A 24,360-nucleotide genomic window follows, 5' to 3' on the forward strand; every position below is an offset into this window, starting at 1 on the left:
TTATAATCAGCCCAGCATGGATGTGAGGGCAAGCAGCAAGACTGAGCTAACAAACCTGCTCACACATTGCCCTGACACTGTCTTCTCATTTAGACTGAGCTGGCTGACAGTAGGACTCTCTTGAGTCCAGAGAATTTCTGCAGATTTCAAGGTATCCAGGGCTACTAACTGCTGACCCATGTCAAGAGAAGATTTGAAATTGCTACCTCAATATCACGCCCAGATCATTGTGAACCAGGACTATCAGTATTCTGCCAGAATTTACATAATCTCATAGGTCTCACTGTGTCCAAAATGCTATTTCCTGTGTGACTGTGATTCTCCATGTAATCTTTTTTTTTTTTGGTGGGGGGAGGTAACCAGGGATCGAACTCAAGAATGCATAACCACTGAGCACATCCCCAGACCTTTTTATTTTTTATTTTGAGACGGGGTCTTGTTAAGTTGCTTAGGATCTTGCTAAGTTATGGCTAGCTTTAAACTCATGATCCTCCTGCCTCCAGAGGCATGAGCCACTGCACAGGGCTCTATGTAATCTTTATATCATATACTTTCAGGGCTGGGAAAAGCTATTTGATTTCCATCATAGCTTTCCGTACTTCCTGTCCATTTTTTTTTTCCTTTAACAGAGCATCACATTTTTTAGCCAACCAGAATTCCTGAGTCTTTGGAGCATCCCTTTGTTTGTTTTTTTTCCAAGTTCTTTTTTTTAATTGCTTTTATTTTTTAATTACATAACAGCAGAATGCATCACAACTCTTATTACACATATAGAGCATAATTTTTCATATCTCTGTTTGTATATAAAGTATGTTATACCAATTCGTGTCTTCATACAGGTACTTTGGATAATAATGTCCATCACATTCCACCATCACTAACCCCCTGCCCCCTCCTTTCCCCTCCCACCCCTCTGCCCTATTAGAGTTCATCTATTCCTCCCATGGAGCATCCCTTTGTTTAAAGACTGGTATTGACTTTCCTATTTTTACAATATCCTATCTTGTATTCTGAACATGTGTGATATCTCTAATCTGTCCTTTCTCAGAGGAAAAAAAAAAAAAAAACCTCCTGGAACCTTACCACCCAACGTTCACTTCAATATGAGCATCCAAGATGGCAACCACATCAGCAGTGGCAGCTGCCCAGCCCGTGTTGCGTGCTTGAGCAAGACCTCTTCTCTCACTATGCCGTATCATTTTCAACAATCCAGGATACTTCTGGTTGTAAAGCTTAATCTTCTCATTCAAGGACACCTTTAGTTCTCCTGCCAACCAAACACACACCCACAGAAACACTGAGTGCAATAATCAATGTGGTACAGAAATTTGATACTATTTTATAATAGTGGTTGGATTACCATTGTAGGATAAGCAATTCTTCAACCTTGACCTATACAATAGGTAATGTTTTCCTGCACATAATTATTTTCTTTCTTCTACCCTGAGGTTTAATCTTATTATTCTTAATTTCCTTTACTTCACAATTAAATTGACAAGCCTACTTAGTAGGCACCAGCCACTGTTAGAAGTCCATTTTATACATTGAGAAATTCTTATGAGGATGGTAGGACAGACCTGCTTTATGAAATTGGAGATGGTGATGGACAATTTTGCAGAGACAGCCTGGAACATCTTCTTCACAGCTAAACTCACAGGACTTTCTGAAAAACCCATAAACAACTGAGACTGATTTGTTTTGCATATTCCTTGTTGGCCTGCTGAAGGACTAACTGGGACAGAATGTGTAGACTAATCTTTTGCCAACTTCTTGCTAAAGAGTTTACTCCCCAAATTATGCAAACAAGATTCACTATTCCCAGACTGTTTATAAGTTTTTTCTTCCCTCCCCCTCCTTCCTTTTTATAAAGCCTGTCTGTGCCTTTATTCTTTGACTCAGCCTAACAGCTGCTTTCTTTACATGTATGAAAACAACTTGCATGCAAATCACTAAGCCATGTGGAAAACACCTAACCAAATGTCTCTGAGGTATTGACTGATGTTAACTCACTTAATTCTCAAAGAATTCTATAAGATAGGCACTAGATTACAGATTAAGGAAATGAGAAAAAGAAAGGGTCACACTTCCAGTAAGTGGCATGCCTTGGCTATGAACCCATGCTTTCTTTAACCACCACGTCACACCATCTCAAGGACTGGGGGTACCTGGTGGAGTTTATCAAATCCTCTCCCCATCTCCTCTCCCCCACAACCCAGGAATGAGATTATTGCTGGTTCTTTTCTCAAAAGATGAGTATTCTTATGAGGCCAGGCATGGGCAGGACATGGAATCAATATATACCTGAATATGACACTAAAATTTGTCGCATTTTAGAACTCTCCCAGTTACACTCAAAAGTAATTGATTGAATTATTGAAGGTGTAAAAAGAGAGCCAATGAGTCTAAGTCCACACCTGGAGGTATCCTTCCACAGGTGTGTCTTGCCTTATCAATTAAGATGGGACTTCTTGGAATCTCTTACAGCTTCTTCTGTGGGTGTCAAACTCTAGTTGGATCACTGTCTGATTCCATGCCACTTCCTATTTGGGGACGGTTTCTTCAACTTGGAAATAGCAAGTAATCTATCAAGACCTTTCCAACTCCAAAACTCTAATGAGCCACAGATTCTGAGTCACCCTCTCAGAAGAGCAAATTTGAAATGAGTAGCTAAGTATCACCCCCCAGGCCATTGTGAACCAAGATGATCAGATTCTTCCAGAATTTACGTGATCTTTTGGGTATTCCAGTTTCCAAAATGGTATCTTTTTCCTGCATGATTCTCCACATTCTCTATATAATAATCTTTATATAGTGCATATAGTCCAGCATGGGAATTGAAGATTTATTCCAGGGTGCTTTTGGCTTCTGTGTCTTTGCTCATACCATTCTTTTCTCTGACTACCTATCCCCTCCTCATCCTAGCCCCTGAGTCATTCTCACTTTCTCTGCATTTTCAAAACCTAACAAGTTTTCTGCTGGGAGCCATTAGCCAAGTAGGTATGACAATTTCCTTGCCAGCGTACCCCATGTTGCAGTGACATTGAATGTAGGTGACCTTGCTCAAGGACCAGGGCGGATTAGGGTGTTCCTGGTTTAGGATAATTGGGTTTAGGGCGTTCCAGTTTAGGGCGTTCCAGGTTTAAGATTATTCCTGCTAGGAATAGGGCGTGTCCTGCTGCCTGAGTTCCCCTTGAGTTCTCACGGGATTCAGACAGTATTTTTTGGGAGATAGAAGCCCAGTGGAGGTGGATTTGGGCAGAGAACATGGATTTCCCCAGAACGTGATTGTAGACGGCTGGTGTGAGTTCGGGAATAAAGAGTTGCTGTTTGAATCTACAAGCTGTGTGGTGGCTCGTGATTGTGTGCCCAGCCAGACTGCGGCATTTGTGCCCAGCCAGACTGCGGCAGTTTTCAAATCCCAGTGTAAGCCCCACTCCTCAAGGAAGCCTCCCTCATCTCCCTCTCTGGGCTTCCTCATACTGACTGATAGTTCACTTAATTTGACAGCATTCTTTATACATTGAGGTACCCTTCCACAGATGTGCCTTTCCTGGCCAATTAAGATGGAAACATCTTGAAATTTCTGACAGCTTCTTCCACACATAGTGCTTAGCACATGGTAGAAACACAATAGCTGTTGATTGGAGAATTTGTCTAAAATTTGGAGAAAATTTAGGATTGTGCCTACATTGATATAATTTCCAAAAACTCTTAGATTAGCTCTGATGACACTGAAGGCATTTGATTGATGCAAATAAAGTTCCACATCTAGAGGAAGGAAGGAAGGAAGGAAGGAAGGAAGGAAGGAAGGAAGGAAGGAAGGAAGGAAGGAAGGAAGGAAGAAACTTCTAATGGAAGGAAGGAAGGAAGGAAGGAAGGAAGGAAGGAAGAAACTTCTAATACAGTGAGCCTGTTCTGAGCACTTTACATATATTATTTAGTCCCCCACATGGTCCTAGAAGGTAGACACCATTTATTTCCCTAATGTTACAGATGTGGAAACTGAGGTGTGAAGTACTTTAGTGACTTGTTTCCAAATTCACATGGATAATAAATTTCCCTGTAGCATGCACAGTAGAGACTTCCTATTATTTTCCTCAGCAGATTTCTAGGATATGCTCACTGAATGTCAGTATAGCTGGTATTTCCATGGTTAATGAGAAGTTAACTCCTGCTTCATTGACCAGTCAAGGAATGACTAATAGCTCCTCTTTCTGTGCCATTTCAAACAAATTATCCTTATGAAAAACAAAAATGGTTCCAAGCCCAAGTCTAGAAGGATAGATTATTATGGTAATGCATCTTAGAACATTGGGACCTTTGTTTGACTTGTCTTTAAATGTGTCTGCCCTATGTTGATAATAGTTTATAATCCATTTTATTGTTTCATAGGAAAAAGTCTTGAATGAAGTCTTAGCCATGGAGCATGGAATTATGTAACCATTATAGGGTTCTTTCCCCACCAAAAAAATAAATAAATAAAGTTTTAGTGATCTAGCTTAATGCTTGCATTTGCCCCATGACGAAGCAGAGTCCCAGAGGTAAAAGGTCTTAGCTGAAATCGTCTCAGGCTGCAAAAGATTTCAGCTGTCTTCAGCTATCATAGGCAAATAACTGATGATCCTACTTCTCGTTAGAAAGTCAGGTGAACAACTTGGTATCAGGCTTCACATCTGGAAATGAATGAAACCAGTCATGCTGTTTTCTTTGGTTTTCAGTGGAATTTTGCTCTAGAAAATATACCTTTTTATATCTTATTTAGTTACATTGAAATGACAAGAGGGGAAGGCATATAACAGAAGAAAATAAATATTTTTCAGTGTCTGGAAACCCAAAAGAGAAAGTTTTAAGTTGTCATTTTGTGTGTGTCTCCCCTCAGGGAAATCTTGAAGCAACAATAACCCGCCTGTACTTAAAGATGCCCAGGAAAGAGCCAAATCCTTCCTATAAAGGGCCCCTACTACATAGCCTACACAGTTAAATCCATCCTTATCACTCGCCCAATCTCTGGCTTTACAACTTAATTCTAGTTAGTTTTATTTGGTGCCCAAAATTAATAAAACTAGAGCTAACTGGACATAATCAATGTATTGTATCAGTGAAGATAGTGGTTAGAACAAGGGCTCTGAACTCAAGTTTATGGTCAAAACTTAATTCTATCACCAGCTATTCGATGTTCAGCAAGCTCTTTGATTAGTCATAATTTTTTACATCCATGTAAATGGTAAAAATACAAAAGTGGAACCTTCTTCATATTGTTATTATCATGATTAAAACTGTTAACACACATAAAGTGTTTGGAACAAATAATGTTAGCTGCTCTGATTATCTCATTTAATTCTCACTCTAATTCATGATGTTATTTTTTTTATTATTATCAACATCCATGTTTCCATGTAAGGAAACCAGGGCGTGGAGAAGTTCAGGTACCTGAGGACATAGTGCTCAGAAGGAAGGAGCAGGGACTATGAATTTAGAAGCAAGGATTCAGCAAGATTCACTATCCGCCACTTCCCCACACGTCCTCCTTGACTGAGCTAGACCTCAGGAGATTCATCCTGTGAGCAAGAATCGTTGCCACTGCGGAGAGTTTCAGCACTCAATGCTCTTTTACTCCAGACTTCATCACCAATAGATATTGGGTTGATATCTTTAAGGTAGCTCTGAATCCCTTCCTGGTGTCTGAGGTCTTTTTGAGACCCCCACCCTCCTCACATCATCAAGTCCCCCTCATGGTGCACAGAAAGGGCACAGATGGCTTTGGAGTCACACAGTCCCAGGATGGACCCCAGTTCCACACTGACTTTCCATGCAATTTGGGCATACTATGTGATCTTTCTGTGTCTTAGTGGTATCATCTATGCAACTGAGAAAATGATCTTCTCTTGGCTTTATGAAAATTAAACATGGTAGCCCAAATAGCTCCTCAATAAATTTTCCTTTTCTTTTCCCTACATGAGAAGCCCAAGGTATCCCAAACCTTAAGCTACAACCCCTTTCCAGCCAAGCACAGATGACAAATGGTAATTCTTATGATTATTCCTTGCTCAAGTTGCTCACCATTTGAGCTGAAATCATCCACCAAGATGATCTCTTTCAGCAATCGAGGTGGGGTCCGGCTGATGACACTGGTGATGGCCCGTTGTATAATGGACAGAGATTCATCCATGAATATGAGGATGACACCAAGGGATGGGAGTAGGGAAGGGTATGACTTCTGAACACACCTATAAGAAACCATTTTGATAACCATGTTATTGATACTCAATTTTCCCTTTTACTACATATGATTTTTATATCAACCCATCAAACCCCCAACTCATTAGAGAGGGAAACAATTGTTTATCACATTAGCAAGGAGATTTTATATTTATTTATCCAAAATTATTCTGTGTGTGTGTGTGTGTGTGTGTTACTGGGGATTGAACCTCTAGCCCTGAGCTGTGTTCCAGCCCTGTTCATTTTTGTTTTGTTTTGTTTTTGTGGTGCTAGGGATTGAACCCATGGCCTTGTGCATGTGAGGCAACACTCTACCAGCTGAGCTATATCCCCAGCCCTCGTTCATTTTTTATTTTGAGATGGCCCAATACTTTTTAAATCAGTCTTCAGTCGACATTTCTACTCGAATACTCAATATGTCCCCAAAGGAATTCCCATTCCTCTCCCATGCCCAAGTAAGCTTCCATGTCAGCAGCCTTCTTTCTGTCATTGTCACTATCCTTTCCCCATGTTTTCAGACCTCTAATCACCTTTAACACAACCCTCTACTTCTTCACTATAGATAGGAGGCAAACTTTCCAGAGAACTGTGCTTAATCCCTTTTTAAGTTATACACCACATTTATGCCTACCATATGCTAGACACTAGTTTACCCTTATTTTTATAGCTTTATTGAAGTGTGACTGATACACTGAAAACATCACACATTTAATGCATACAAATTTGATGGGTTTGGAAAGATGCATGTACCTATGATACCATCAAATCCCCTTCATGGTGCATGGAAAGGGCACAGATGGCTTTGGAGTCACACAGTCCCGGGACTGACCCCAGCTCCATGCTGACTAAACATTTCCACCACAAAAATTTCCTTGTATTCCTGTGCTTTGTGTGCATATCTAAGAACACAATATAAAATCTATCCTCTTGACAAATATTTAAGTATATAAAGCTGTATTATAAACTATAGGCACCATGTTGTACAGCAGGTGTCTAGCATTTACTCATCTTGTATAAATGTAATTTTGTACCCATTGAGCAAGTCCTTGTTTTTAAACACAACTGTTGAGATATAATTTACAAACAATAAAATTCACACATTTAAAAGTGAATCATCCAATGCTTTTTGTAATAGTCACAAAGTTGAATAACTGTCAGCACTACCTGATTTTAAAATATTTTCATCACATAAAAAGAAACCCTGTAACATTAACAATCACTCTCCATTTCTCCCCAACCCATTCTACCTCTGTCCCCTCAGCCATAGGCATCCATGAATCTCACTTCTATTTCTACAAAATTACCTATTCTGTACCTTTCATGTAAGTATAATTGCCTAACATATGGTCTTTTGTGTCTAGCTTATTTTCACAGCTTACAGTGTTGTAATAGGTATCGGTACTTCATTCCTATTATTGTCAAATAATATTCCATTGTATAAATATGTCACATACTGTTTATCCATTTACCAATAAATGGACATTTCAGATATTTCCACTTTGGGGCTATTATGAATAATGATGCTCTATGAACATTCTTGAACACGTGTTTGTATTTGTGCATGTTTTCATTTCTGATACAAAGACATGACAGTGTGCCTGATTACAATGTTTCTTTTGGTGACAGACCACATATACCACAGTGTTTCCATAAGATTAAATTGCCAGAATCAACAAATGGGACTTACTTAAACTGAAAAGTTTTTTTCTCAGCAAGAGAAATAATAAGAGAGGTAAATAGGGAGCCTACATCATGGGAACAAATTTTTACTCCTCACACTTCAGATAGAGCCCTAATATCCAGAGTACACAAAGAACTCAAAAAATTAGACAANAAGATTAACATTAAACAGAGACATGAGGTGGGAGGCAAAGAGAGAGAAAAGGGAAATTGCATGGTAATGGAGGGAGACCCTCATTGTTATACAAAATTACATATAAGAGGTTGTGAGGGGAATGGGAAAATAAACAAGGAGAGAAATGAATTACAATAGATGGGGTAGAGAGAGAAGATGGAAGGGGAGGGGAGGGGGGATAGTAGAGGATAGGAAAGGCAGCAGAATACAACAGTTACTAATAGGGCATTATGTAAAAATGTGGATGTGTAACCGATGTGATTCTGCAATCTGTATTTGGGGTAAAATTGGGAGTTCATAACCAACTTGAATCTAATGCATGAAATATGATATGTCAAGAGCTTTGGAATGTTTTGAACAACCAATAAAAAAAAAGAAAGAAAAAAAAAAGGTTAAATTGCCAAGTGACATCATAGCTGTTTTTGTTTCTGCAAGTATACTGTATGATGTTCACACAGTGATGGGGTCACTTGACCAGGCATTTCTCAGAACTTACCCACCATTCAGTGATGCATATTGTAGTCAAAGTCCCAAAAGAAAAGTGAGAAAGTTGAGGAGCGGTTAAATATGGAGATTTTAAAAACATATTTTGAAGAAATAATGACCAAAGCATCATTACGCAGCACATGACCTTATTTTATTTTTAATCCTGGCATCCTCGGAGATGCCCCTGGGTCACAGTAGCTTATGGTTCAAACAGTGTGCAGAGGTTGGGCTTATGTCCCTAGTGCTATTGAAGTTTCAGCTGTTTGTCAATGGATCTGTATGCAGGTTGATAAATGGTTAAAAGTCTTTCCTTTTTCTTACTCTGGTTCCTGGGTGGGTTTGGCCCAGTGCTTGCACAAAACCTTGTAGATCACCCAGGGATGGGTGTGATCCCAGGACAGCTATGATTGGCTGTCTCTTTCCATGGTGTTGTCTGTTAAATTTCTGCATGTTCCCCCATCTTACTACTCATATTGTGGGGCTATGAGTGTCCTCCTAAATGTTCTCCACCAAGAATTTCATTGGTTCAGACAACACCATTAGGCATGGACTTCTTCATGCTGTGTTCTGAATAAGGTCAATCCCTTAAACTGGGCTAGGAGGTTTTCACCCTCCCTTTCCTTCTACGCAGGGGCAGCAGTGCACAGAGCTGGGGTGGGAACAGGATCTCACTTCTGGAATGACACCCTGCTCTGCAGGAAGACACTGAGGAGGGGGAGTTTGGGAGTTTGGGAGTGGAGGCAGCAGCCCCTGGATTTCTTAGCCTTTCCATTCTAGTGTGGAACATCCACTGTGCAAACAAGTTGGGGAAGAAGAAAACAGAACCCAGCATTCTTGGCCAGACTCAGCAACAGCTGAAATTCTACCTTAGGAGTAGGAAGTAGGGCAAGGTGGAGGGGAGGAGTCACAGTTGACTCCACTAGGAACAGAATTTTTGCATCCCAAGAATGGGGAAGATGTGAAATATGGTTGGCCTGCCCTTCCCAGCGTGAAACCACTGCCCTGAGCTGGGAGCTGCAGGGGAAAGGAGCCCTCTATCTCTTGACCATACCCACTCAGAGCAGAGAAATTTAGGTAGAGTTTCTCAAAGCTAGAACTGGGGGTGGTGTGGAGGGAGCAAGTGGGGGGCAAGGGGGTCATTCATATGCCACAGATTCCCACTGATCTTAATGATACATTCCTATGAGAATGTTTCTGCATTTGCTCTGTGCCCTCAAGAAAAATTCTGAAAACACTGAGTGATTCTTTTTTATAATTTTCTCCAGTTGGATGGTTGTTTTAGTAGGGAGGAAAGATGCTGCACTCAACATTCTGCCATTCTGGAAGGAAGCCTCAATCCTTACTTTTATTTAAAGTAGTTGCCAATATTCTTGTTTTAAATCCAGATTTCTGGCGTCTCTGACAAGCAGACATTTGTCTCACTGAAACCTCCTTCCCAGAGGATAACACCTCCTCTGATCAGAGTCAAGAGTTGTTAGAAATGCTCACAGCACATTCTCCCTGGTCACCTCAGGCCCCACCCAAACCTCTCTTTGCATCATGGATGTCTGTCGGTATTTAGTTGCAGCCCCTGAGATTTCAGTGCATTTTAAGCCCACACCACAGGCAGCTGGATGAATGCACAGAGTATTAAAAGCACACATATTATTTGAAGAGCTGTGCTGCTCAGTAGTCATGGCCAGAGGTGGGACTGCACACACCAGCAGGGAACAGGCCACAAAGGCTAACAAGATTGGACTGTATCCTAGAGGTACTCATGGAATTTAAACAAAGAATGGGTATGATCGAATTAATGTTGTTAATAAGTTCTTTCAGCCACCATGAACACAGCAGTTTGGATCTTAAATGTCTCACAAAGGCCCATGTGTTAAAGGCTTGATCTCTGTGTCACTATTGGGAGGTGGTAGAACCTGTAAAAAGTGGGAAATGATAGAAGTTCTTCAGAGCATTGGGGGACAAGATTCAAAGCAGAGGGACCACAGTGCCTTCCTCTTCCTTCCTTTCACTTCCCAGCCAGGAAGTGAGCAGCTCTGCTCCATCTGTGCTCCCACCATGATGTGCTGCCTCCCCACAGGCGCCAAAGCAACAGAATCCACCAACCATGGACTGGATCTCCAAAGCTGTGAGTCAAAATAAACTTTTTACCTTTGTAAATTGATTTCTCTGGTATCTGTTCCTACTGACAGAAAGCTGACTATAGCAGAAAGCAATTAGCCACAGGGGGTTTCCATAATACAAGTGGAGGATCTTTCTCCTAAGATCCTCCCTGAAGAAAGAAAGGAGTGAAAATAGTTTCTTTCTCAAACTCTAAGGTGCACACACACACCACCTGGGGATCTTGCTAAAATTCTGGTTCAGCAGGTCTGGGTGGAGCCTGATATCCAGAGTTTTCATCAGGCTCCCAGGTTATAACAATGCTGTAAGACTGGAATTCCTCCAAGTCAGCTCTGTCATTTTCTATAGGCATATTCTCTTGTACCTCCCTTTCCTTATCTGTAAAATGGTAGTAGCAGTAATAATAATAATGCTCATATCACAATATTATGAGATTCAAATGTGGTCATGTGCATAAATTGCTTGTAAAGAAGTTCAATAAATGTTAGTTGTTATTCTTGCTACTTTGGTAGTTCTTGTTATTTTTGTAATTATCCCTTGGACAACAGCATCCTTTACTAAGCCAGGAGAAATAAGAGGAGAAATAGAAACCGACACATTTAGAAATTGGCCACATTGAGTGTGGGGGTGCCTCTGAGTCACATCATGGATTTTCTAGCAGGTCATTGTATATATTGTTCCAGGATCTCAGCAGAACAGTTTGAATTAGAGATGTGTAGATTTAGGAGGCATCACCACGAAGGTGTTGGTTGAATTCCCCATTGGGTAAAATCACCTGAGTTATAAACAGGAAGGAGCCTCATGTTAAAGCCTGAAGCTCATCAATATTTAAAGCACAGGTAGAAGAACCTGACAGAGAACTTTAAATTCTTTAAAGCACAGTGGCAGTTCTCAATGTCAGGAACAGAATGGTTATATAATAAATGTGTATGTAACTGAGAGTAAGAATAGGTAATTATGTTAAATTGAAGGCTGATTAAAACTCAATTCCACTTCTCTTCCCTCTAATTCACATAATTGCATCATCAAACTTTTAGATTTTCTTTTTCTCCACAATGCCTCCCATGCTTCTTTTTGAATTTTTTCATGGAAATATTCTAAATGCTTTCACAACACTTTTCTTATCCACACCCCCACCTTCTCTTCCCCACTTTATATCAAGAAAGGCAGAAAATAAGGTTCCTACCATTCCAAAAACCATGGTTTCCCCCTCTGTGCTTCCCTAGCAGCTGATCTGGAATGTACCGCAGTATTCTTCCAATGGAATTTTGTGTCCCAGTGTTCTATGTCTGTGCTGCACTTTGTGACAACCAGCCTCATGTGGCTGTTTAATATGATTAACGTAAACAATAAACTAAAAATTGAATTTATGTTCATCAGCTTAAATTTTAATAACCAGACTACATTAGATGATGCTGCAACAAATATTTTTTAAATAATTGTTGATTGAAGGACATCTAGAGGAACCAATCTTTAGCAACTCCTCCCAATATAGTCATGGTTGTGATAACACACACAGACAAGCACCTGTCTATGTGTGTTATCACAGAAATAATAAGGTAAGCTCTAAGTGTTAGTGGTAGAAAGATAAATTTAAAGCATATCAGAATTTCACCCAAAACTACTGTGGTATAGAACAGAAAAACTGATTTGTGCACAAGCAAACAGGTTTTCACCCTTACACAGGGATTTCCTCAGGCAAATTACACCAGCCCCACAGCCAGCTCTGTAGGCAATGCAGCCTATACAGTCACACACAGAAACCACACTTAGAGGGTCTCCTCACTTGATTTAATGCTTTACCATCATCATTTGAAATTTTTATTTTAATTATTTATTTACTTTGGTACTGGGGATTGAGCCCAGAGATGCTTTATTACTGAGCTACATCCCCAGTCTTTTTACTTTTACTATTCTAAGTTGCTTAGGACCTCGCTAAATTGCTGAGGCTGGCCTTAAACTTATTCTCCTGCCTCAGTCTCCTGAGTAATTTCTATGACAGGCATGTACCACTGCATCCAGAAGAATTCTTAATTATTTTTTAAACAAAAGGATTTTGCAATTGTATTGTACTCTGGGCCCTGTGAATTATGTAGCTGGTCCTGTCCACAGCATTTTGGTAGACTCTCTCCAACAGTTTGTTGGTGTTAATATCTACCCAAACTCAATAAAGTCACAGACCAATTCCACACAACAGTCTCTCAAGCAGCTTTTATCATCTCTGGAAGGTAAAGAGGACATGACCACATAAGAACTGTGACATCTTTCTAGTATCAGACAGCTATTTAGAAAACTGCCAAAACCTAGCAACTACAGTCACTTTGTCATGTCTTTTGGCAGGAAGTTAGACTAAAGGGCACATCTATACTAAATTTAAGATGTAATGATAACTCTCATTTATTACTAAGTTACGACTTTCTCAAAGAAAGTCATTGATGCTGGGCACACACCTGTAATCCCAGCAGCTTGGGAGGCTGAGGCAGGAAGATCACAGTTTGAAGTCAGCCTCAGCAAATGAGCAAGGCCATAAGCAACTTAATAAGACCCTGTCTTAAAGTAAAAAACTAAAAAGTGCTGAGGATGTAGCTCAATCTGGTAAAGTACCTCCAGTTCAATTCTCAGTACCTTTCTACCAGAAAAAGGAAATCAGTGGAGTGGCCTTGCCTATAGTTCTCAAACCATACAGGTTTCTACGATGCTTTAATTCTGAAATTCTTAGGCATCTGAGTTACATATTTTTTAATGAATAACAGGAAAGAAGATTATTCAATTGGTTTATAAGTATCCAGTATAATTCAAATGATATTCAGGTACAGAATATTTCATTCATAAATATTTTTCAGCCACAGTAATACTTTCTGACAAGCAGTTTCATGAGTTAATTCCTATGGAATTAAACCTGAATTCTCCAAAATTAAATTTGGATAAGACAGCTTCAATCACCAATAGCTCCCAACATATCATTCTCATACCTAAAGCCCAAAATTATGCAATGGACTCAAGAGAAAATTTGTCAGGTTCTACTTGATTCCCATCTCACAAGGAGCAAATAGTAAAATATGTGCTACCTTCTCCTCCTTCCTTGCTCATGTCAGACATTGCTAATAGATCATAGCACTCATGCACTTGACCCTATGGACTCAAAAGTTTTCTCAACATAATAATACTTCAGGTAATCACTATCAGTCATTAAGAGTTATCATGAACAAATAAAACTTTTTTTTTTATCATCCTTTCACAAGCTAATAAGACAGAAAGGTTTCTCTAAATATGTTAACTGCAGAACATCCCAGGTAAGGTAATCTACCCCAGACAAAGTTCATCTTGAAATAAGGAGGCCTTAGTGGAGAAGTAGCTTCCCCACTCGCCCTCTAAGGCTCACCTTTGCCTTCTCATTCAGAGAAACAGGATTCTAGGAAATCTCTTCCTGGTGATATGGTGGAAAATACCAATTCATCATCTGTCAGGCCATGGTTTGGGCCTCTGCCATGCAAAACATGGGTTAAAGATCAGCTCTCTGTTTGGTGGTTTTTTTTTTTTGTTTAGAACCTCTATCTCCCTGTTGAGGTGATCTTTTGCTTCTTGGATTTGTTTATGTAGCTCCTTGTTGAAGTGATCTTTCACTGCTTGTATTTGCTCTCTTATATCTTCCTTGAGTGCACAGAACATTTTAATCGTGTATATCCTGAACTCTTTCTCGTCATTTCTTCTGCAGTGGTGTCTTGATTTGTTTGTGGCACTTTCTTCCCTTGTCTTTTCATGTTGCTCATGTGTCTTCCTTTCCAGCTCTGTGGGTCTGGTGTGTTATTACTCTATAGGTTTGTAGGGCTCTTGTAGGGTTCCAAGATCCCTCCTTTATGGGGAAGGACAATATTAACTGATCCCAATATCCACAATATATCACCTATGAACAATTTGTTGTTATTAAGACATTTACAATTTAGTCTCAATGTACAGAAATGTTGGATTCAATTATTTTCTAAAATATAATCAGTAGTTTCGTAAAAAGGTTTACAGTTTCTGACGGTGGACAATGAAATGGGGGTGGGGAGTAGGACAATATGCTGAAGGGGGAAAGATGTAAGGGTATAAAGTTAGTATATCTTGGGAAATGTGAAAGAGAAATCTAATGAAGAGGGTTAGTAGCAAGAAAATAGACAGGAGGTAATTTTGGGTAGACAAGTATGTAGGAGGACAGTAGAGAACATAAAACAAACACACATATGTATTTAGAAAAATACAGGATGTAAAAATAGTAAAATTTGGAGGGGGAAAGAAAAATGAAAGAAGGAAAAAAGGGGCATATACAACACCTTTAAATTATTATTATTCAGATGACTCAGTCCTCAAAATCCTATTTCATACAAAGTTCTTGGTTTCACATATGTGGGTATGTGAGGGCTGGAGGATAGAGGGGTAGAAGAGAAAGAGGAAAAAATATATAACTCGAAAGAAGAAACCAGGGTTGTTGCTAGTTTTAGAGATCCGTTTTTTGTTGTTGTTGTTGTTGGTTGGTTGTTTGGTTTCTGTTTCTCATCCAATAGGTGAGAAGAGAAACAGAAAAGCTGTTTTAAGCTGGTATCTCTGCCCTCAGGATGGTGTAGGTAACCAGGGTGAGAGGATTGATCCCGGTATAGGGTGTCTGGAAGCAGAGAGTGCCACCTGTCAGTCTCTGCACTTCACGGGTCTCTTTTTGGGACCACTCGTCTAACTTGAGCACCCAGTATTGTCTCCCTCTCTTGCCTGAAGATTTCTGTGTTAGGCTCCAAACTTTAGTTCCATCCCCTGTCAATTAGCAGTTATCACCTGTGGGACCTCTCATAGCCAGGCTCACACCAGGTGAGCAGCGCCCTGGTCGCACTGCACACCTGCCCAACTGGGAGCTGTTTTTGTGTTGAGTGGTCACTGTACTGAGGTCGCCGCTGGGGTGGGGGTGGGGGAAGAGTTTGATACCTGGTACCTGGCCAGATGGAGATCCGATCTGAGAGCTGAGAGCTGCCCCCACCAAATATGGTGAGAAAGGTTACCCAAGATGGAGTCGGTCTGCTTCCAGAACCGGGGTGTCTGGTAGGGTGGGGGAGCCAGGTGATGGCCTTGTGCTGTGGGTAGGTAGTCCCCGAGTGACCTGCATGGGAGCGGGGCACAGTCTGGAGTTCTGCAGAGGTGCTGGATCGGTGATTCTGGTAAGCTGCTTGAGAGCCGTGGGTGAGCTACAACTGCGGGCTTTGGGTTTCCGGTGCTGGGGGTCCGGAGTCCTGCTCCAATGCTAAGGCTCTGAGCCCTGGGCAGGGGGCCACAGCACTGATGATTTCTGAGGAAATTAGCTATATAGGGGTCCTCTTACACTCTCTGAGATGCATTATTCCGACTAGGTGAGACCTGGATCATGGAGCAACACAGGGTGCTGCCTGCCTCTGGCCTCCCATCTTGGAATCCTTAAGATCAGCTCTCAAATGAGAACTATTTGGATAGATGATTGACAATATAAAGAGAAAGAAATTTTTAAATTGCTCACAATTCATTGTTTATTTACTATCTCCCCAGTACGGTGCTACAAGACTCTATCACTTAGAAGCCACGACTTATGACTTCATAACCCCTAAAGAAATACTAATAATACTTATAAACTTCCAAGACACATTCAGGAAGCTCAATGAACTCCAAGTAGGGTACATGAAGAGATACCCACCAGGATATATCATAATCCTAATGCTGGAAACCAAAGATAAACAGAAAAACTTGAAAGAAGCAAAAGAAAAATGACATCACATACAAGAGAACCCCAATAAGGATAGTTGGCATCTTATAAAAATCAATGGAGGCCAGAAGGCAGAGGGATGACATTTTTAAGATACCAAATAAAAGTGTTAAACAAGCATATTTTATCTTATATATTTCAAATATGGAGGCAAAATAAAGATGCTGGAAAATTAACAAATGCTGAGATAGTTTGTTGCCACCCTGCAAGAAATACTAAGTTCTTTAAGCTGAAAGCAAGTCATCCAGGATAGTAATTCAAATGCACACGCTCGCGCTCGCACACGCACACACACACACACACACAGCAAAAGAAATACCGGCAAAAGTAATTATGGAATTATTAAAGAAATAGTATAAATTTCTTTTAATGGGTAATTTAAAAGAAATTGTATAAAACAATGTGGGGATATATATATATATATATATCTCCATACATACATAAATTTTATATATACTTATTTATACACATATACTCCTATTGTTGGGTCCGTAACACAGAGAAATACAATGTATTTGACAATAAGAGCACAAGGAAGGTGGGTGGAAGTAGAGCTATGTCAAAGTAAGAAAATGACACCAGATAATAAATTGATCCAAAGGAACCAATATGCAGAATCAGACACAATAAAAAGAAAGTAAATACAACAAAGTCTGCAATTCATACTTTCTTTCATTTTTTTCATCTCTTTAATTAGAAAAATATATATATCATTATAACAGTATGGGGGCATTTGTACCATGCTTATATGTAATATGTGTTAGAAAAACAGCAAAAAAAAAAAGAAGAGTAATAGAGCAACATAGAAATGGCCTCTCTATATCTCAGTAAAATTAAGTATAAATCTAAGACAATTCTGATCAGTTAAGATGTATGTGATAAGCCCTATAGAAACCACTAAGAAAATAACTAAAAATAGTGGAAATCAGGGAAATGATTTTACTGTGATATTAGAAAGCACTTGTTTAATGAAAAAAGATAAGCAGTAAAGGAGGAATGATAGGAAAAGACAAAAATATTTAGAAAAAGGAAATAAAATGGCAGGCATATCAATAAAAACATGAATGAGGTGACCCAGTCAAAAAAAGTCGAAACCACCATGTTGTTGTTTTAAAAAGTCCAACTACATACAGTTACAGGAAATATTGAAAGCTACAAAGAGGTTGAAATGAAAGGAGAGAAAATGACGTGCCCCACAAACAGCAAGCATAGGAAGCTGGCATGGCTACACTAACATCAGACAAAATAGATGTTAAAACAAAAATGCTACTAGTGATACCAGGGGGACTTTCTGGTGGCAAACTGATGAATCCATAAATAAGATGAAACAATTATAAATATATTATCTAACAACAGAATCCCAAGACACACGAAATGAAAACTGACATAAATGAAGGGATAGACAATTCAATAATGATAGCTGGGGATTCAGTACTCCCCTTGCAACTGTGCGCAGAATAACCAGACAGAAGAGAACAAGGAAATGGAAGACTGAAGCACTATCACCAGTTAAAGTGACCTGACTGACAACTACATAATGCTCCACCCAACAAGAGTAAATACACATTCCTCTCAAAACCACAGAAATGACATTCTTGGGGACAGACCATATGCTATCATAAAAGAGTCCTCAGTAAATTTAAAAGGATTGAATTCACACGAAATGTGATTCTCTGATCACAATGGAATTTAAACACATTCTTAAAGAATTAATGGGCCAACGAAGAAATCACAAGGGAAATTAGAACATGCCTTAAGAAAAAATTAGAACATGCCTTAAGAAAAGGTAATTGGAAACAAGAACATAACATACCAAAATTTATAAGATATAGCTGCAGAAAAGCTATGTTAAAAAGGAGAAGAGAGATCTCCATTCAATAATCTAAGCTTCCATTGTAACCAACTATAAAAGAAAGAGCTGGGAAATTCTCTTTCTATTTTAAAATACAAAGCAAGGAGAGGGAAGGAAAATAATAAAGATGAGAATAGAAATACGTAAGTTAGAGAATAGATACACAGTAACAGAGAAAGCAGATGAAAAAATGGTTTATTGAGAAGATCAACAAAATTTTCACTCATTAGCAAGACTGAATAAGACAAAAATAAAAAATCTCAAATTACCAAAATAGTAATAAAATTGATCCATCATCATACTCCTTACAGATATTTAAAAGATTATAAAAGAATACTTTAAACAACTGTCTGCCAACAAATTAGGTAACTTAAATGAAATGGAAAAGTTACTGGAAAGACAGAAAACTAGCTCAAGAAGAACTAGAAATCTTCATAGAACCACATCAGGCAAAGAGATTAAATTACTAATAAAAATATTACTCACTACAGGGCTGGATATGTTGCTCAGTGGGAAAGTGCTTGCCTGGCATGCATGAAGCCCTGGGTTCCATCTCCAGTACCACCCCATCCCACCAAAAAAAAAAAAAGGTTTTAAAATAGGAGCAAACCAAATCCAGCAACATGGAGAAAAGATTATACACTGTGACCACATGGGATTTAATGCCAAGAATTTGAAATTGGTTTGATATCCTAAAACCATATCAATAAATTTTAATGTAATATACCACATGAATAGCTAGTGAACAAAAATCTCACGGACATCTTAATAGACACATAAAAAGCGTCTCATAAAATTTAATGCTCCTGTATGGTAAAAGAGAGAAAACACTAAACAAACTAGGCATAGAATGAAATTTCTAGTGGGCATGTATATAAAAAAAACCCACAGTTTTTTGTGAAATAGTCATTGCTTTCCCGCCCATAATGATGAATAATACAAGGAAATCACTTCTCACTAATTATGTTCAGCATCACAATAGAGGTTCCAACCAGGCAATTAGAAGGAAAATGAAATAAAAGGCTTTATGTGGGAAAGGAAGAAATACAACTATCTTTTTTGCAGATGGCATAATTTTATATGTAGAAAAGCCCTAAAACCCACTAAAAAGCTATTAAAATACATTAGTTCAGTGAGGTTGTACAAAAATCAATTGTGTTTTTATAGGCTTACAATGAACAGATTGAAAAAGAAATTGAAAAAACAATCTACCAGATTCCTCAAAAACTAAGAATGGAACCGCCATATGACCCAGCTATCCCACTCATTTGTATTTATCCCAAGGAACTAAAATCAGCATACTCTAGTGACACAGTCCCTTCAGTGTTTATAGAAGCCTAATTCACAGTAGACAAATTATGGAATCAGTCCAAATGCCCCTCAATAGATGAATGGATCAAGAACATGTGGTATATATACACAATGGAGTTTTACTCAGCCTTAAAAAGAACTAAATATTGGCATTTGCTGGTAAATGAACAGATATGAAGAACATCATGCTAAGTGAAATAAGCCAGACTCAGAATATCAAGGGTTGAATGTTTTCTCTCATATGTGGAAATTATAGCAAAGGGGGGAAGGCAGTAGGGGAAGGGATTGGATATTATAAACATATAAGCAAATTTTTTGCCATATGCACATCTGATAGAGCACTATTCTTCAGGATATATAAAGAATTCAAAAAACTTAACACCAAAAAAAAAAAAAAACAAACAACCCAATCAATAAATGGACTAAGGAGCTGACACTTCTTAAAAGGTGATATACAATCAAAAGAAATGCAAAACTCATATTTTGAAAACTCAAAACATTGTTGAAAGAAATTTTAAAAGACCTAAATAAATGGAAATATTTCCCATGTTCATGAACTGGAATATTGGTTAAGATATTCTATAAATTGATCTACTGATTCAAGACCATCCCTATCAAAATCCTGATGGTTTTTTTTTTTTCAGAAATTAATAAGTGAATCCTAAAATTCATAGAAATTCATGTACCTAAATAGACAAAACAATCTTAAAAAATAAGAAATGTTGAAAACTCACTTTATTACATTTTGAAACTTGCCACAAAACTAGTGTTACCACAGTGGTCTGTCATTATCATAAGGGTCAAGTAAACATGAGGCAAAGAGAATTGATACCTAGAAACAAACCTTTGTGATTCTGCCCAATTCATTTCAACAAGAGTACCAAGAGAACACATGTGGCAAAACTTATCTCTTCACTGGAGGGTGGTGGGACAGCAGGATAATGATCAGACCACATCCAAAAGAATAAAGTTGGACTCCTATACCACATACACATTGCCATATATAAAAATTCACATAATATGGCCCCCAAATTTTAAGACTGAAACTACAGAACTCTTGGAAGAAAACATAGGTATAAATCTTCGTTACCTTGCCTTCAGCAATAGTCTCTTATATATGACACCGAAAATACAAGCAACCAAAGAGAAAATGGATAAATTGGACATCATCAAAATTTAAAACATTTGTGCCTCAAAGAAGACCACCAGGACAGTGAATAGACAACCCATATACTAGGAGAAAATATTTGCATGTTTCTAATAGGAATTTATATCTAGGATATATTATGAATAATGACATATAAACCAATTTTGAAAAGGAGGCATCTCTGAATTTCTCCAAGGAAAACATACAAATGGTAAATAAACACATGAAAAGATGTCCATCATCATTAGGCCTTCAAGATTGAAAACAAAATCACAATGTGATATCACTTCACACTCATCAGAATGACTAACTAAAATTTAACACAAATAATGCCAGATGTGGTAGCACATGCCTATAATTTCAGCGGCTCAGGAGGCTGAGGCAGAAGGATCATGAGTTCAAAGCCAGTCTCAGCAAAAGCAAGGCACTAAGCAACTCAATGAGACCCTGTCTCTAAATAAAATACAAAACAGGGCTGGGGATGTGGTTCTGTTGTCCAGTGCCCCTGAGTTCAATCCCTGATACTAAAAAAAAGAGAGAGAGAGAGAGAGAGAGAGAGAGAGAGAAAGAGACACAAATAATAACAAATGTGGGTGATAATGTGGAAAAATCAAGACTCTTATAAATGGATGGTTGGAATATAAAATCATGCAGTCACTTTGGAAAATAGTCTGACAGTTTAATGTGGTTATCATATGACCCACGAATTCAACTTTTAGACTGTACCCAAGAAACACAAAGTTATTGGTCAATACAAACACTTGCTGTCTTCATAGCAACACTATTCATAATAGTCCAAAGTAGAAACAATACAATGTGTATCAACTGATGAATAAATAAAATATGGTACTTCAGACAAAGTAACCTCATTCGACAATATCATGTTAAGTGAAATAAGCCAATCCCCAAAAAACCAAAGGTCAATGTTCTCTCTGATTATGTAGATGCTGACTCACAATAAGCTGGGCAAAGGGAGGAGTGGAGGTTTACCGGTTGGACAGGGGGGAATAGACAGAAGGGAGGGGAAATGGGAATAGGAAAAATAGTAGAATTAATCAGATATAGCTTTCCTATGTTCATATATGAAGACACCATTAGTGTAACTTCACATCATGTACAACCACAAGAAGTTATTCTAGTTAATCAAGATAGTAAAGTTAATATAATGTATATAGTTTTACTTAACATATTAATAAATTGTATTTCAAAGTCATAGTTAAAATATAAAATATCCAACCTAGTTGCCCTTCAACAGATGAATGGGTAAAGAAAATGTTGAAATATTAATAGAGTATTAATCAGCCATAAAAAAGAATGACTTTATGATATTTGCCAGCAAATGGATGGATCTGGAGACTATCATGCTAAGTGAAATAACTGATCCCCCCAAAAAACAAAGGTTAAATGTTTTGTTTGATATGTGGAAGCTAATCCACAATAGCGGGGAGGTGAGGGGGAGATAGAAGTTCAGTAGATTAGACAGTGGAGAATGGAGGGAAAGGTGGGGGGATATAAGAGGGAAAGGCAGTAGAATGAATCTCATGTAATTTCTGATAGACTCAACCTGTTCTTAAAATTGGGAGCCATCTTGCCACAAAGCCATGAAAAGATAATTTCGGCTTTACTATGAATTACTGCAAATTCTGAACCTGCTTGGAATGCCTGCCCATGCCTTGAATTCACCCATGCCTGGCTCTCTGACCAGATAGCAGCCCTCTCTGAAACTTTAGTGACGCCTCACAAATCTTGGCTTTCCCTGGCCAGACAACGACCCTCTCTGAGGCTCTAATGGTCCTCATAAATTCTGATGTTGGGGCCAGCAAAAAATGTAAACTACCATTAGTGTGATGCTTGCCAGAGTTCTGTTATCTGTAACCCCCCCTTTGTGTAACTTTCTGGGCTATAAAGATTGGGCTGCAGGAAAGCTGGGGTGCTGTCTTGTTCCCGAGGTTTGGGGAGGGAGAGGCAACGGGCCGGTAAAAATAATAAGCTTGCTCTAATTTGATTTTAATTGGAGTCAGTGGTCTTTTCTTGCGTCCTGGTCTAACAATTTCCCATAATTTTTTGTATGTATATGAAAACAATACAGTGAATCCCATCATCATGTATCATGAGAATGGGATCCTAACTAGAATAAGATATATTCCATGCTTGTATAATTATATCAAAATGGATTCTGTTGTCATTGATATTTAAACAGAACCAATAAAAATATACAATTTTTGTTAGTTCTATTTAAAAAAGGAATGAAGTATCAATACATGCTGTAACACTTGAAAATATGATGATAGTTTTTTTAAAAAACAGTCACAAAAGACCCTATGTTATATGATCCCATTTACGAGAAAGATCCAGAATAGGCAAATTCATAGAGACAGAAAGTACTTTAATGCTCTCCAGGGGAGTAAGAAGTTGTGGAGAAATGGAAAGTGGCTGACACTGATATGGGGTTTCTTTTTTTAGTAAAGAAAAAGATTTAAAATTGATTGTGGGGATGGTGCACAACTCTGAATATACTAAAATCACTTAAATTGCATACTTCAAATGGGTGAATTGGATGGTATATGAATTGTGCCTCAACAAAGATGTTACTTTTTAAAAAAAATTATGAAGAAAGATGGGCAAGGCAGAAAAGAAAAAAACAATGAGGAATAAAAACAGAAAGTCTCTAAAAATTATATTTAAAAACAAAGAATTCAAGCAGAGAATTGGAGGAAAGTACGAAAGGAGGAAATAGAGCTGCTAACTTTGGGGTGACATGCACAAGTCTTTGCTCAGCCCTGGCATCCTCATCTGTAAAATCATTGGTTAGACCCATTGTATCAGAATTCCCAAGGATCACCATTTCTTTGATACCTCTGTTTATCTCCAATGTTCACCAAGCTGCTGTTGCAAAAGGGATTAAAAACAAGAACTCTCCTTATCCCCTTCTCCAGCAATCCCTCACTCCCCCACCCTCTTTCCAACCCTAGACTTTTATGGCTTCCAAAACTCAGACCCAAATCAGACCGAGGTCCCTAGAACCTCCCACCAACCCTCGTCCGTCCCACCTGGAATCTCGTGTGTCCATGAGGCTGCGATTGTGAGGCAACTGGTTGCTGAGGTAGGCGTTGTAACCAAACTTCTGGAACAGGTCCTCGGCCTCTTTCTGCTGGGCTTCAGAAAGCTTGTCGCCCCACTGCTTGAAGAGCGGAGAGTTCGGGAAGAGTTTCTTTGGGGGTCTGTTCTGCTGCTTCTTTGTCTCCCTCTCAGGGGTTTCCACTGCCTTTCGAGCAGGGTGAACTTCATCTTCTATCCTCTTTTGTGTGTGGTCCTTGTTTTCTTGTTGCTTCATAACCAGTTGCATACCATCTTCTGCAGATGAAGAGGACGGGGTAGGAGAGTGCAGATAAAACAGTTTACTAGATCCTAATTATCTGGGCATTGCTTTCCTTCCTAATTTATGTAAAACGGTTTTCTCTTTGCTATAAATTTGGATCCTAAATAAGCCAAACAACCTGTGTGTAGCGGCTTGGTGGAGCCTTTAAGAAGTGAAGCCCAGTTGGAAGCTTCCAGTCATGTGGGGCTGTGCCTTCAAGGGGGATACTGAGACCCTGACACTCCCACCCCACCCCACC

The 24,360-nt window shown here is 38.8% G+C and overlaps 1 protein-coding gene across 2 annotated transcripts in view; it reads right to left on the reverse strand.

Moving 5' to 3' along the window:
- The window catches only part of Galnt8 (polypeptide N-acetylgalactosaminyltransferase 8), a 69,058-nt gene that overhangs the window by 38,882 nt on the left and 5,816 nt on the right, over positions 1 to 24,360 (reverse strand). For both annotated transcript variants that reach the window (XM_048787665.1, XM_015500630.2), the window contains exons 2-4: positions 23,794 to 24,097; positions 6,061 to 6,227; positions 1,084 to 1,267 (exon numbers count right to left, since the gene is read on the reverse strand). In XM_048787665.1, the coding sequence (XP_048643622.1) occupies positions 1,084 to 1,267; positions 6,061 to 6,227; positions 23,794 to 24,097 (655 nt within the window). The remainder of the gene's footprint in view (positions 1 to 1,083; positions 1,268 to 6,060; positions 6,228 to 23,793; positions 24,098 to 24,360) is intronic.

Source organism: Marmota marmota, unplaced genomic scaffold, assembly GCF_001458135.2.
Source record: "Marmota marmota marmota unplaced genomic scaffold, marMar, whole genome shotgun sequence".
NCBI classification, from domain to species: domain Eukaryota; kingdom Metazoa; phylum Chordata; class Mammalia; order Rodentia; family Sciuridae; genus Marmota; species Marmota marmota.